This window comes from Daktulosphaira vitifoliae, unplaced genomic scaffold (assembly GCF_025091365.1).
Source record: "Daktulosphaira vitifoliae isolate Bord-2020 unplaced genomic scaffold, ASM2509136v1 Scaffold_1, whole genome shotgun sequence".
In the NCBI taxonomy this organism is placed as follows: Eukaryota; Metazoa; Arthropoda; class Insecta; order Hemiptera; family Phylloxeridae; genus Daktulosphaira; species Daktulosphaira vitifoliae.
In genome coordinates this window covers 53370235-53385771 of record NW_026099572.1, presented here as the reverse complement: position 1 = coordinate 53385771, position 15537 = coordinate 53370235, and the positions used below count along the sequence as shown (strand labels likewise).

At 24.8% G+C, this 15537-nt stretch overlaps 4 protein-coding genes across 13 annotated transcripts in view; 3 read left to right on the top strand and 1 right to left on the bottom strand.

The window, feature by feature from the left end:
* Positions 1-979, top strand: part of LOC126904896 (GATA-binding factor A-like) — a 20335-nt gene extending 19356 nt beyond the window's left edge. For all 5 annotated transcript variants that reach the window (XM_050684287.1, XM_050684306.1, XM_050684276.1 and 2 more), the window contains one exon: positions 275-979. In XM_050684287.1, the coding sequence (XP_050540244.1) occupies positions 275-507 (233 nt within the window). In that variant the 3' untranslated portion in view covers positions 508-979. The remainder of the gene's footprint in view (positions 1-274) is intronic.
* The window catches only part of LOC126904885 (uncharacterized), a 14626-nt gene extending 1651 nt beyond the window's left edge, over positions 1-12975 (bottom strand). The window contains exons 1-4 of one of the 4 annotated variants that reach the window (XM_050684260.1): positions 12037-12975; positions 11902-11976; positions 11749-11826; positions 6832-7183 (exon numbers count right to left, since the gene is read on the bottom strand). In XM_050684260.1, coding sequence (XP_050540217.1) covers positions 7167-7183; positions 11749-11826; positions 11902-11976; positions 12037-12910 — 1044 coding nt within the window. In that variant the 5' untranslated portion in view covers positions 12911-12975 and the 3' untranslated portion in view covers positions 6832-7166. Of the gene's footprint in view, positions 1-6831; positions 7187-10347; positions 10426-11748; positions 11827-11901; positions 11977-12036 lie in introns of those variants that run through there. The other 3 variants (XM_050684249.1, XM_050684238.1, XM_050684230.1) reach the window with 3 other exon arrangements.
* LOC126904842 (uncharacterized) lies at positions 2500-8841 on the top strand. Its single transcript, XM_050684139.1, has 8 exons — positions 2500-2839; positions 3181-3319; positions 4338-4546; positions 4604-4750; positions 5831-6066; positions 7943-8134; positions 8193-8355; positions 8412-8841. Exons 1-8 carry the CDS (start codon positions 2627-2629, stop codon positions 8460-8462), a joined length of 1350 nt encoding a protein of 449 aa, XP_050540096.1. The 5' UTR covers positions 2500-2626; the 3' UTR covers positions 8463-8841.
* LOC126904930 (nuclear hormone receptor family member nhr-67) overlaps positions 9467-15537 on the top strand; it is a 13511-nt gene continuing 7440 nt past the window's right edge. For 2 of the 3 annotated variants that reach the window (XM_050684338.1, XM_050684342.1), the window contains exon 1: positions 9467-9912. In XM_050684338.1, coding sequence (XP_050540295.1) covers positions 9909-9912 — 4 coding nt within the window. In that variant the 5' untranslated portion in view covers positions 9467-9908. Of the gene's footprint in view, positions 9913-13446; positions 13470-15537 lie in introns of those variants that run through there. The other variant, XM_050684348.1, reaches the window with a different exon arrangement.

Below are 15537 nucleotides of genomic sequence, written 5' to 3'. Positions count from 1 at the left end.
ATCGCCAGATTATTCCATTTTTTATAATACAGAAGAGCCCTTCTTTTCATAATTTTTATACTAAATATACGAGAACTTTTTATATTAAAATAAAAAACAGGTTTTTACTGGTATTTATGGCGGCATTATAATCTTAGAGTGAAATTTTTCATTAAAGTTAAATTACTTCAATTATTTTCTTATCTAATTATTATTCTTAACTCTGCAGTAAAAAAAAATATTATTTTTTTGTGATTTTTTAAAAAAAGTATAATTGTGTGATACATTTTTTTAGTAAACAAACATCCTATGCCAATAACAGAAGTAAAACCAGAGCATTACGAATCGGCAGCAGTGGCTGCAGCCGCCGCAGCAGAACATTTTATTTTTTCCGGATCGACAGGGGGCTTACATCATCATCCCCAATTAAGTGGTTTCAGTTTCCCACCTCCTCAGACTCCAGTCAGTGCTCACAACTACCAACATCTACTAAATGGTCACACCAACAACAAACTGATGGCTTCTTAAACATATATGCTAAATTACATTGGCATTTCACTTAACATGAATGCACAAGAAAATGAGATTAGCTGTATATAATAATGATACTTTTTAACATGATATATATTAGTGTTATTTTGTTATCTATAAGTTATATTTAGGGTGATCAAATCAACATTTTTTAAGGACAAATTTAATATTTTTTTTTATGTGTAAATTAAAAATATATATGTTATATCCAGTTACGGTTGCTTGTAAATTTGAATAGCTCTCTTGTTATGAATTTTATTTTTTTTGAAGACTTTTATGTGTTTTAGAGACAATATAACTTTCAGCTAGTAATTTTTTGGCAAATATTAATGTTTCACCCTATAGTGCCGTCTAGTCATCATGATATATTATTATCTTGTATACAATTTGTACTTTTTTCTTCTGTTCTACATGTCTTTATTTTATTATTTCATTTTAGAAGCGTTATAATACAAAGCTTATATGCATATATTATATGCTCATAATTGTGTATATTTTGTATACTTGTAAAGAAAAAATGTACTTTTAGAATTACTACCCAACAGTCTGTTTTTATTTATTAATTTTTCCATAACTGAAATAAATTAATTAATCTAAACTATGTTTGCTTGTACATAAACCTCGTAATATATTATGTTTTAGAATAATTATACTGTATTAAACTATGTATAAACATATGATCATGTATTATATTTCGTAGTAATAAAAAAAAAAATATATATATTATAGCTGTATTTTGTATTACATGAAAAACAATTTACTGTACGCCTCATGTTGTTATAAGAAAACATGTGGACATGTACTGTTAACGCATATTATGTTCAAAGTTAAGGAGTAGAATATAGGCAACTCTATCAACATTTTATGAAATATATTGATAAGTACGTTTATAATGATGGTGCAATACATTTATAGTGACATTACAGAATAATAGTCATTTTCTTGTTACACAATTTTTACATGATTTCTATCTGGAATTTTAATGCCGATACCGAAACTGGCATCAGATTTTTCCTATCGAACATTACTGGAAAAGTATATAAAAAAATAGTATTTGTTAAGATTTTCCCGTACTTTTTGCATTAACAGCAATTATTTCACTATATTTTTACTCAAAAAACATAAAATTAATATTTATTAAGTTTTCTATTTATCAGCTTAAGTTTCATAATTGTAAGTTTAACTGAAATATTAATAAATATTTAGTTATATTTGAAAGTGTAGATTTTTTTTTATGAAAAATGACACTCAAACTTAACTTTAAAGATCCAAAAAATCGGTAAAATTTAGTAGTCTCAAATTCTGAAAACTATTGAAACATAATTTTAGGAAAGTTAAAAATATATTTTTGTTTTGTATTTTTAGTGATGATTTTACAGTGTAATTATCAATTAATTACTAATTATCTCAATGGAACGTGAAAAAAAAAATCTGAAATTAGCGTCAAACTCTTTATAGAGATTACATAAAAATTGTTTTGATATTTGTTGTCATGTGTAAATATTGTAATGTATGACCTTCGGGCGTTTTTAAAGCTTTCTCAAAACTTTAAGAAAATGCTTTTAAAGGTTAACTTAACAATTCTAAACATTTTTTGTTTTCGATCTAACTGAATGAATAAACGCAGTCATCTAGAAGTATATATTATGAAAACAATTATTTTGATACCTGGAAATAACTTTATTTATCGTATGTATTTTATTATTAAATAGTAGATTTAATCGTGTAGTTAGATTTGACCACTTGTGACTAATATTATTTATAATTAAATATATATTTAATGAGAATTTGATTATTATTAGAAAAAATTGAGGTCATCAATTTTTTTGAATTATTATATAGATAAGTTGACGATTGTAATATAGTTTATTGTTCATAGATATGAATCGAGTTGTTTGTTTGGTATCAATTCATCCAATAAGCTCTGAATATCTTCTACCTAAAATTAGGAAAAAATTTTTTTTTTCCCAACACCGATCATAACATCGCTATTACAGTAAACAACATTCCACGTAAACCGTTGCACAATACCATTTTCTATTTGTTGATGTAGAATATGCAAGTTGTCTGTTAATAAATTTTATATTTATTTTTAATTAATTTTTTTTTTATTAACATGAACAATCATTTGATGACTGCCAGTAAAACTCCATGTGGTAGATCAACTGCATACTTGGAGTATAGTAACTTAATAAAGGAAATAAACAATTATATGCCTGAATTCAATGCATCTATTAAAGACTTACAAGAACCGTCTCAAACTTTTGTAACGCAATTTTACACAGATGTGTTCAGAGAATTTTTTTGCAATGTGATGAACCTGACAGACGTAAGTCATATAAAATGTTAATTTTATTATTTTGTGATCGTATTTGTACTTGTCAGATTAACTAATACTTAAATGACAGTAAATACTTGTCTCTTTTTTGGATTAGTATCATTTTTTTAAACAATAATATATTATATTAATTAAAATATAACTAATTATAGTAATTTAGTATTTCATAAACTGCGTTATGAATTAAAATGTTCAAAACATTTTGTTGATCATAAGGCACATCTATCTTAGTTTTGGGCAATAGTTTATGTATTGCAATGAATTTTTATATTATACGTCTATTTAAAATGTTTTATTATACTAAATATTTCCTACAACTTTTTTTTATTAAGATTCCAGCTTTTTTAAATCTAACATACATTGAAATGTACAACGAAACAGTACCAATAGTGCAGATGTGTGAAGCGTTAAGATTTATGTTTACAAAATTAGGTGTCGATGATTTTGGTTTAAATGATATTTGTGATCCAAGTGAGTTTTATTGGTTAAACATTTGACATTGTTTTTATGTGTTAAGAAGAAAAGTTCTTACTTTTTTATTTTTATAATTGTATAGTAACACTTAATATTAAATTCTATTTATGATTAATGAAAATTCAAATGATAAGTAATCTAAATAATTAGGAAAATAATATAAATTAAGACATGAATAGTAAAATGAGTCAGTGTCACAGATAAAGTAACTAAAAAGCAGTGGTGTATTGAAGGGAAGTATCATAACCCTCTGATATTCCCTTGAACAGGTACTATTCAGAATATTTTTAATTATTAGACAGAGACTAAAAATAATTAACTTTATAAATTTGCCAAATAATTTTGAAAAATAAATGTTTACGCCAAAATTTCATGAATGCTTTCACAATAAAAGAGGTAAGAATATTATTGAAATGTTCATTTAAAAAGCATTTTAAAATGATTTTAGCATAAATTCAATCTATTGTCATTAACTACAATACTATTGTTATTGTTATTATATTTTATAAAACCAAGAATGAAAGATTTTATTAGATGACATGTAAAAAATGGCGATAAGATCATATTATATTGATTGCCGAGATAACTATCATTGTTGCTCTTTGGAAATCATATATTTGACACTCATATTTAAAATTTAATATATTTTTAAACAAAACGCATAAAAAAAAAAAAAAAATGTGTTCAAATTTTTTTGGCGCCCTAGGGCACTTTAGGGATAACGGAGGCGTCCCTCTCATACGACGCCCGAATCATATTATGTGAAAATTGAATTAATTTATAAAAGAAAGTATTTTAAACATACCCAGGGGCTTTTGTAATTATTCTAAAATTTGAATGTCTTGACGCTGAGGTTTTTGCTGAGCTCCAGATCGTAATGGGATTATTATTAATTGAAATAAAATATTTATTTAGTTTTTACTGAATGGACCAAAATAAATATGTTAGAGCGATTAAAAATAAAATGTTGTATATGTTTTTGATGCGCCGTATTATGATATTTGTGTAATTTTAGATCCCAAGAGAACTTATAAATTATTACAAACAATGATAAATTTTATCAAGTATAGCGATGAAAAAATTAGTCAAACAGATGAAAAAATGAAAAGAGTCAGAAATTTGAAGATTATAGAATATAATTTAAAGAAACAAAAAGAGTTATTGAAAAGTTCTATAAATCATAAGAAGTTATTATTTAAAAAGTATAGTGAAGAAATAAATAATGTAATAAAAAATGCTTTTTTAAAATACGTTTTTTTAAGAAAAAAGTGATTTTTTTAGCTAACTGAGGATCTAATTGAAAGTAAAGCAGAATTGAAGCAATTTTTACTGCTCAAAGAACATGCTTCAAAAGAGATGGATGATGTGAAGCAAGAACAAGAATCAATTGAAAAAAGTAACAAATATTTCATTGAACAAAAAAATAGTGTTAGTATAAAAAATTTCTTTGGTACTATTGTATTGTAATTGCGGTATTATGGCAAAAAATTGATTTACTAAAGTCAATTTATGTCATTTTTTTTTATTTCCACCTTCACTAATTATTATCTAAAAACAATTTTTCAAGTACTTTACAGGATTTTTTTTTAGCACTAGCAACTTAATTTTTCTTAAAATACTCGTATTGACTGAAGGTAAGATACTGCTCTTTGTATCACTAGAAATTTCTTCTTCCGCCAAAGCATCAAATTGTTATAGACTTCTGAAATACTGGTCCAGAAGTTATTATCTACCAGTCATTTTTTTAATTACATAATTTTCTAATTTATTAGCTAGTTAAATATGTATGTTGCTATTAAAAAAAATAATATTATCACCACTATAAGACATAACAGATAAATATAAACAATATTTTATAACTCATAAATAGTAATACATATGTAACTAAAAATGCAAAAAATAGTTTGATAGTACCCTCTTATTAATATCTTATTAGTATCACTATCTTTTAGTTATGAATTATTATAAAACATAAAGTTACTCTAGTAATTGTAAAGTATTAGTGTTAAAGCGAAGTAATTCGTCAACTATGAGTTCCAAGGTATTTCTTGTCTACCTAATTACACCTATGATGAAAATTCCAGTTACCCTCCCTCCAAAACTGGTCATATTGAATAGACAGTGAAACCAAATATATTCAAAAAAATATTTTGCTTCTTAAGAAAAATTTGCGCAGGTCATTATATAGATTTTAAAAATAAAATAAAATATAATATTATATATTATTATTTATTTAGAGACAAAACCCTTATAATACTCTTGTTTCTGAATATATATTTTTAATGTTTGTCATATCTAATAGTTGGTTTCATTTTTGGTGATATCACTTGTTTAAAATAGTGGAGAGAATTATTATTCAAATAATATTAAAAATATTATTTATGATTAGGTTTAAAAATCCGTATTGGTATATAATTTTAATTATACGTATTTAATACTGATAATAATAGGAAATCAATTAAAATTCAACTATTTTTTATATAAATAGTTTTTATGTCTACGTTTTAGTTAATAAAAGATATAAATAAACTCCGCGAGCAAATAGTCGAAACTCCAGATTTGCTAAAAGCTGATCATGAAAAACTAAAAAGAACAAAGATGGAAACCATAGAGAAAAAGAAAGCTACTTTGAACCAAATCAATGCAATAAAACAAACGTTGAAGATATTGAAACAAGAATTGGTTGCTCAAGAAAGTCGATATCGTTTGTTGTTCGATCAAACTCAACAAATTGCTTTTATAACGTACGTTTTATACACAGAATGATTGGTTAATGATGCTTGACACAGTATCTTTAAACATATTAAACGTATTATAGTTTTTTCTATTCATGATTTATTAGTATTTTATGTCCTATAAAAAATAATGTGTACTATTCTTCTCTCTTTTCTTTAAAATAGTATTAATTTAAGTTTTTTAAATGGAAACATATACAGTATGATTGATTTTTAGTCGCGTATCTAGAAGAAATTTTTGGAAGAGGTCATTTCAATATATATGTAAAAGTGATAGCTATTTATAGTAATTTAAAAAAAAAAAGGAAAAAAATATAGTAGCGAGTAGTAGTTGGGTTGGAATTACTACTTATCGTTTTTAATAATAATACTCTCTTGGTATGAGTACGAGGGTTCATGAGAATAATGAATGTAATAGAAAAATATAGAGGTCTTTATTTATTAATATAAACATTATTGTAATTAATTGTTATGTTCTTTATTATCAATAATGCCATGAGTACTAACGGTTATCAATGATAGGTGGGGTAGAGTCACCTTATGTTAACCTAGAGTAGTATGATAGCATGCCCGCCCTGAAGCAATAAACTTAAGTGTGACTGTTCAATTCTTGCGTATGAATTAGATAAGTGATATCAATGAGTTGCGAGAGTAAACTGAAATAATACTGAGAAAGGAATGAGAAAAATAAGAGAGAATACACACAGAGATATTTAATCCTATTCTGGTTTTTTATATTATATTTTGTTAAGTTTTATAAACACATGCAAGAGGTATCAGAAACTTTATTATTATCTCTTTATTAAATTAAATTGTATTATTTATTATATGTTATCTTCTAAAATTAATACTCAATTCTGGACAATGATTTATTATTGTCTTACATTATTGATATATGGGACAACCAATACTACTGTTTATGTGAGTTTTATCATTTATATGAAAGTTTAGACATATAATATAGTTTATTGCTTAACTGATAACAACCGTAATGAGAGGTTATTGTGTAATAACATATTTTTCATAAAAAGAACTTTTTTAAAAATAATTTTTATTTTAGGTGAGTCATTGCTTCCATAGTCTTCATTGTATACGCGCCTGTTTGTTTATCATTGATCACTGAATTCTTCTAAATTAATAAAAAAAAAATCAGAGTTTTTCATTTTTATATTGCTTTTAGTATTATTATATTGAATTTTGTGTAATTAAATATTATTTAGATCTAACTCTTATCTACATTATATGTACCAACATAATTATTTTTAACTGCAACATATATATTAAACTAGTTCACATAATAGAAAATGATTCAACTAAAAATATGATTGGTCAACAACCACTATTACGGGAGTTTTTATCAATTTTAAATATAGATTGTAGGTGAGGAATGGTTTATGAGTATGTTATTATTATCATGACGTATCACTCTGCCGCGCTACCTTACCATCAAAGTATAAACATATTCATAACTCTTCAACTACTGGTTCAAAAGTTGTTATCGACCAGTTACTTTCATATTTTCAAGCTAATTATCGCATGACGCATAGTGAATCAATTATTCAGTATATAAAGTTTTCATTAGGTATTGAAATTTTTGTTATGGATAAACATAACATTAGTACATTTAGTTAAATTTTGATTTCAAGTAAAAGAGACCAAAATAGTCGCCTATTAACTAAATTATTTTTTTTTTTTGGTACATTACACTTTTATTATATTTTTATCTATTTCTTTTAAATAAATTAAGCAAATTATGTACTAAAGAAATGAGTGTGATTTAAACCACATTCATTAATGCTAAAATCTGATTTTTTTTATGTACATTATATCATCAATTTTGAAAATATATTTAAACACATTAAAAATGTTTGAAATAAATTTTTAGAGAAAAAGAAAATGAATTTGATGAGTTAACTAAGAATTTAATCGATCATCGAGAAAAATATGAAAATCTGGTAGAAAACATTGAAATGCTGAATAATGAACATAACGAGATGTTACACAAAATCAATGTCTTAAGTATTGAAATTGAAAATGAAAAATGTTCGATAAATAATAAAATTGGAGCTCTACAACTGTGAGACCTATTTTATCTTATATTTTAAATAAAAACTAATGTATGCTTTAATTTATAGGGAACTAGACGAAAAGCTGAAAAAAATGAAAAATATTAATGAATCCATAAAAAAAATAGCAAATGAGATAGACATTTTTAGATTGAAAGAGAGTGAGTTGCGACAAATCGTAACTGATATTCTACGAGATTTCAATGAATATTCAAATTTAATTATACATAAAGTAAGTATTCATATAAATTGCCTTTAGTATATTGACCAATAGTAATTTTTTTTCAGCAAAACTGCTATAAAGAAGAATTGACAAAGAAATTAAAAAAATTAATTTAATAATCTTGGTCACGTATGGAAATAGCGATTATTTGTAATCTTTATACACAACTCAGAATTATATTTTAGTAGTTATATTTGTATAGACATTTTTTTATTGAATATTTATAAAATAAAATAAATTAAAGCTTTGTGGTGGAATCCTATACATACTTATTTATTTATGTTTTACAAAATCTATATATTTAAAAAAGTACTTTTGTAAACACCAAATATGTGCTGGGTAGTCGGCCTTTTTTTTTAGTATTCCGCATTTATCCGATTCATAATTTTGTTTTAAACATAATCATAATTAAGTATTTTAAATATATTATTATTAGTCTTATTGTTTGGTTTACTAAATTAAGACCATACTAGAAAAAAATATTCTTGCTCTTATTATCATCTTTCAAAATTTTATATGGTTTTGTATAATCTTTATATTAATTAAAGAATATTATTTTTCAAAGAAAATGTGTGGAAGTGTATTCATTTATTTACCAAAGATCATTTCTAGAGATAAAAAAAATTAATTTATCATAGTATTTATTATTTTATTATCGAATAATATTATTTAGATAATTGTAAGAAATAAATCACCTAGCTGTGAAAGGTCGTTAATTAGAAAAAAAGGAATATGATTTTCAAACTTTACAAAATAATAGAATTATTGACAAATAAACCACCACCTGATTTTAAGTGCCAAATAATTACGTTGCAATTATATTATTTTTATATCTGTATCTAATGGTTTAACACCAGTCACCCTGTCAAGTAATTATTGTCGAATAAAAACACTTTTATTCGTTTTATTACAAATCGCTCGATTGCGGCGGGTGTGTGTGTGTATTATTCATGTAAACAAAGAAAAATGTTACCTAAATGTTAGCAGAATACAATAACAATAATAATAATGTATACACAATATAAGAATATAAGAATAAATTACCAAAAAAACAAATCCGTGTAATGACGCCCTTTAGGTTTTTAATGGACATTTAGACGTAAGGGATCTATGATATCAAGTTGACAGGTAGCAAAAGCAAATATTGTAGCGTCTAATGGACACCTGGGGGATCAATGGTCAACCGTCGCGGCTAAAAAACGGAATTATAGCGTTAAGAGTTGACGGAGCGATGGGGCGGAACGAGTAAGTGCACTCAACGTCACCGAAAGGACTTTACGGCTTTTGAATAAATAATGGCTGAAAACGTGTTGGACAGCATTCATTTACAATATACTTATATTTACATTCATACAATTATCCGCCCATTACCGATTTTGAGCAACGATTTATTCTTCAATGTTCTCGTTTCCATTATTTCCATTTTTATGTCTATAATAGATATTATTGTAACGCCGATTGTCAAGTCGCATTCGCGTATAACTTGTAGACCAGTTAATACATTCATCCCGCGATAAAGCTTTTGCAAACTCAAAAATTATCATTTGTGAATAAAAAAAAAAATGGGTAAGTTAATTTATTTTTTATGTAATTCGTACATTTGAGAATATTTGTTTAAAGAAATATTTATATTAAATTAAATAATACGCAATGATCTTCAAACAAAGGTATACATACAGCGCAGGCCTATAAAGAACAGGCACAGTTTAGAAGATATGCTTGGAACGAGCTAATTTTCTACTTCTGAAAGATGTGAGTTGCTTTTAAGAAGCAAATAATTTTTCCCTTTATTATTATTTACAAGAGCTACCTTTTATATCGATCAATTTAGATAGGAGAGATTGTTTCTTAGGCATTTTCTTCCATCTGCACGTAAATTAAAACGAGTTGCTTCTTATAAATCCATTATTAAGAACAAAATCAAGATAATCAATGTATTAAAAGTCTTATTAATTATTTCCTGAAGAATCATTTACAATTATTTAGGAAAATATGACATATAGATTTGAAATTGTGTTTCTATTTATTTCTATGTATTGCATGTGCGTGCCTCTTATTATTCCAGAATATTAATACCTACTAGGAAATTAAAATATTTTTATAAATTTTCAGTCAAATTCAAGGAATATTAATTTTTAAAATTATGAATACTTCAATTTTTTTGTATACATTGCGAGATTTAGTTTTATATTTTTTTATTTTAGCTTCGATGCGAAGCTGAGAAGGTATTAATTTTACTATGATGGTTTTTTTTTGTGTCTGGTACCACTTTTTCTCAGCTCTCACCGAACTGATTTCTTTCAACGATACGTCAAAAGATCACAAATCTTATCTAGTCGAAGACATTAACCTCAAAAATTTAAACACTTTCCCTCGTTCCCCGTAAATGAGGGAAACCTCCAAAAAAATTACAAATTTAAAAATGGCTAATTTTCGAAATTTTTTCAATTTTTTTTACTAAAAACTGCCGTAACTTTTTTAAAAATAACTAAATCAAACCTGCTCACAGGGGGAATTTATAATGACTACTTTTTCACAAAAAATTAACTTTTTTAACTTAACTTTTGAAAGTGTTCCGAAAAGTCTGACACTTTTATATATATCTTAAATTAAAGATAATGTAATATACTTTATTATAGAAAAAAATTTCAGACTTTATTTTGTCTTCACGGTGAAAATAGTAACTAAATGCTGTTTTTGTGTAAAAATTCTCGAATTTGTATTTTACATTTTTAACTTTATAATGCTATAACTTATTGAAAAGTGTATGGATCAATACAATTTTTTTATGAGAAATAATATTTATATCCTTCTTTCATTCGACATACTTTATCTTAATCAGGATATAAATAAGGAAATATCAGATCATGTAGCTTTTGAAATAATTCACCTATTTTTTAAAATTTGCTGACTACATATTAATCTTAACATTTTCAATTTTTTCTATTTAATAATGTCAATTTCAAACTTGCAAATTGAGCTAAAAGTTATGGTAATAAATTCGTTTTTTTTTTATTATAAACTTTCACTTTAAAGGACGAAATAAAGTAGGTTGAAAATTATTACTTTTAATGTATTAAAAATCAATATCAATAATAATTTGAAAACAATTCAATATAACAATTATATAGTATATAATTTTATATTATGTTTTTGAATCTAAGAATTACTAATCTGGATATAATTAAGTAAATAGTTGATGTTGCTTTTGTAATTATCTACCAATTTCTTAGAATTAAACATTATCTAAAGATTTGCATCGAAGCGTTTTTTATAATATTGATTTTAATCATTGTCAGATATCATACTTGACCCAACTATGCCACGTTCCCCGGTGCTGGGTTTTTTTAATAACATATTATAATTAAATAAAAGTACACTAGTCTATTATAAAATAATTACCTTCTTTTTTAATCTCTTCATGTTTATCTACTTCATTGTTAGGTTGCATCAAATTTATTAAAGAGTGCTGTGCGATATCTAAAAATATTTAATGTTCTTTAGCACACCATGAATTAAAATTATATCTACAATAGTATATAATCAAAACTTTACATTTTTGTAGAATATTTTTCATTGCATTTACGTTATTGTTATGCTCTATAAAATTTATTGAATTTTGTGTGATATCTAAACATGTTAATAAAAAAATAATTATTATTAAATAACATATTGTTTAAATAATTATACTTTGATTGTCATTGGGTTGTGGAGTAGGTAAAAATGTTTGACTTGTATTCAAATCGAATTTAAATCCAAGTTCTATATACTTGTTACAAATTGTCGTTACGATTAAATCATTAATTTGGTCATTAAAAAAAATGAATAGTTCTTGATATTTTCTTTGAAATTCTAATGTGTTGAATTCTGTATTCCATAATTTCCACAATGAACACAAATCTAAAGTTATTAGTTTACAATATCTCACATCTTCCTCAAGTTCTAAAATACTTTTGGATAGCATGTCCTCAATTCTAAATAATGCTGCATTAATTGAAGCCTTATCAATATTCAAAGGAATCAATTTTTTTAAATTTTCATTTTTCTTTAAATGTGTTAAAACGTTGCTTAAAATAAAATGAATCCTATTTTGTGGTTTCATTGGCTTGTTATGATATTGTTCTATGGCATTTAAAGCTCCTTCCATAATTTTTGCCATTGGAACAATTTCAATCATTTTTGCTAAAAGTGCGACTGTACACTTGTGTGCACGAATGATATCAGATTTTAGTAGCTCAAAACAATGTTCACGAAACTTAAAAAGTATAAAGAACATCACATCTAAATCATGAATGTATGAACATCCAAGGAATATTGTTGCCTGCCGTATGAATTTATCGCAATTGTATAATGTTACACGTGTATTAAATATTTTGTCCGGATAAATGTTTTCGTTCCTATATTTAATATATTCGACATCATTAATATTCTTCCATCCGAGTTTTTGTAGTAAATTATATATTATATCAGCGTTTTTTTTTTTATTATGTGTTCCTTCAGATTGCAAAATAGCGAATAATATATAAAAGTACACTTGAATATTCAGCGTTACTGCTATTTTCATTTTCGAAAAGTTTCTTATTCCAAGAAAAAAAATAGCCGCACAAAAATGTGTTTTAATAATATTGTAATTATAATTATATATGCTATATTAATAATTTATTTTATTTCCATACTAAATATAAATTAGCATATAAAGGAGACTGTTTACACATAGGTGTACTTAGAAAAATAATATTATTTATGTGTGACACACGGGTTTACACAAAGAAAAAACTAAATTAATTTTAATAGAGAAACTTCTTTAACGATTTATGATAATGTTAAAAATACGAATAAATAAATTATTCTTATTATAATTATTGTTCAAGACAAGAAAAAAAATTATCAATTATGGAGTCCTTGTCAATATGAAAATATGCTTTTATAAATATAATACAGGTTTAACTATTGTCATGAAATATGTTTCATTATTTACACAGAAAAAATTGTAGGTTTTTAAAATAAATGGTTAATTAAATAGTTGATGATATTTTTAGATGATTTTATAATAATCGTTCATTTTTTTTTAATTACACGAGTTACACATAGTTTAATATTTCGTATTATTCACGAACAATTAAGTAAGTTTCATGTACCTATTTATTTATTATACGCTTGAGATTTAATACAGTGTTTTACAACAATATACATATTAGGGAGGTCCTTATTTTTCAACTTCATAAATTTAGAGTCATGGGCTCAAAATTTCGTTAGATTCATTGAAAAAATGAAACTGGTAAAATTTGAGTACAATAAGTCAACCCTTTCACGTGCCTCAAAAGGGTTGAAGTTCTTAAAAAATGGGGTGGATTTTCTTTTTTTTAGTGTAAGCTCTTTATTTTTGAAGTTTAGCCAAAAACACAAAGAACAATTTTTATAGAACTGAATGTGAACAAAAAATTGTTCAATCACCTAAAATAGTCCAATGTAAAGATTATAATACAAATATAATAATTTAAAATTATTACTATTTTTATCGAAAATCCTACCCATGGGAAATAAATAATGAATACAATAAAGCCAAAGAAATATTATCCTCGATAAAAATAGTAAATGACAGAATTCAACGACAAATTTACAAGGGATAAATATCAAAAGCAATTTATAATAATATTACAGGTATGAAATTATATAATAATACTGCAAAATTTTTAATTTTAAATTATTATATTTGTATTATAATCTTTACTTTGGACTATTTTAGGTGATTCAGCAATATCGCCAGCTGTATCTCAGGTGTAGTCGAGAAATTTTGAATTAAAAATATTCAAATTAGAAAAACTATTATTGTGATAAACAATTATTATTTTATTGTTTCTTATTTTTTTTTTTATTTAATATAACTAAGAAAATTTGTTAATTTATGAACAAAAAAACATGCATACAAAAAAAATTAAAAAAAAAAACACGTTTTCGTAGTTGTTTTAAATTTTTATTTGGAAAGGATTCATAATTCGAAAAAAACTCAAATAACCTTTTTTATAGAAGATATCACGGTGATTAATATTACTTTTGTGCAATACCTGTGTACAATTAAAATTTAAGACACTGGAAAAATATAACTGAAAACTCATTTTTTTTTTAAAATTAAGTGAAACTGATTTTTCTTATTTTTACGGAAAAATATTAATTTTACAAAAAAATAATATATTACCTTATTTTTTGTTCACATTTAGTTCTATAAAAATTGTTCTTTGTGTTTTTGGTTTAACTTCAAAAATAAAGAACTTACACTCAAAAAAAGAAAATCCACCCCATTTTTTAAAAACTTCAGTCCTTTTGAGGCACGTGAAAGGGTTGACTTATTGTACTCAAATTTTACCAGTTTCATTTTTTCAATGAATCTAACAAAATTTTGAGCCCATGACTCTGAATTTCTTAAAAAAAAATTTTTCTTCTATAACTAAGGACCACCCTAATACATACAGGGTGATTTTTTTATCATAACCCAATCAATTACTTGCAGAATAATAATAATTTAAACATTTTTTTTTTTCATTATCTTTAGTTACACAATATTCTTGAATTTTTAACTATGTAATACTTTTTAAGTTCATCCCTTATGCCTTGGAGGGGGTCAACTTTGTTTTTTTAAATGGTAACACATATTTTTAATTTAATAAAATGTTTGAGTTTTTAATTTAATAGTAAATGGCATTTGAATTTTTAATATAACTTTATTAGCTTATTAGATATAAATATTTAAAGTTTCAAAATTTTGAGTTAATATACATGTATAATACACATGGGATTGTAAATACAGGTAGCTAATTAGATTTTTATGACATTGCTGTCTCAGTCACAGATTGTTTATTATCAATTATGATTATCAATAGATAGACTTTCTGTATTGTCAGTTAGTGTATTTATAAACTCATAACAATGTACCTTACTACAATTGATAATAACAATGCTGTGTACCTGCTAATATCGATGTTATAAAAAACCAATAAGCTACCTATATTTGTAATCCCTTGTGTATTATACCTGTATATTAATTCAAAAATTTGAAACTTTAAATGCTTATATCTAATAAACGAATTAAGTTATATTAAAAATTCAAATGCCATTTACTATTAAATTAAAAACTCAAACATTTTATTAAATTAAAAATATGTGTTACCATTTAAAAAAACAAAGTTGACCCCC

Bases quoted from the DNA above. Each gene is read 5' to 3' on its own strand.
- LOC126904842 (XM_050684139.1), top strand. From the start codon at position 2,627: ATGAACAATCATTTGATGACTGCCAGTAAAACTCCATGTGGTAGATCA. The intron at 4,751-5,830 runs GTTAGTATAAAA...TCTACGTTTTAG, and splicing joins TCATTGAACAAAAAAATAGT to TTAATAAAAGATATAAATAA. The intron at 8,356-8,411 runs GTAAGTATTCAT...ATTTTTTTTCAG, and splicing joins CAAATTTAATTATACATAAA to CAAAACTGCTATAAAGAAGA.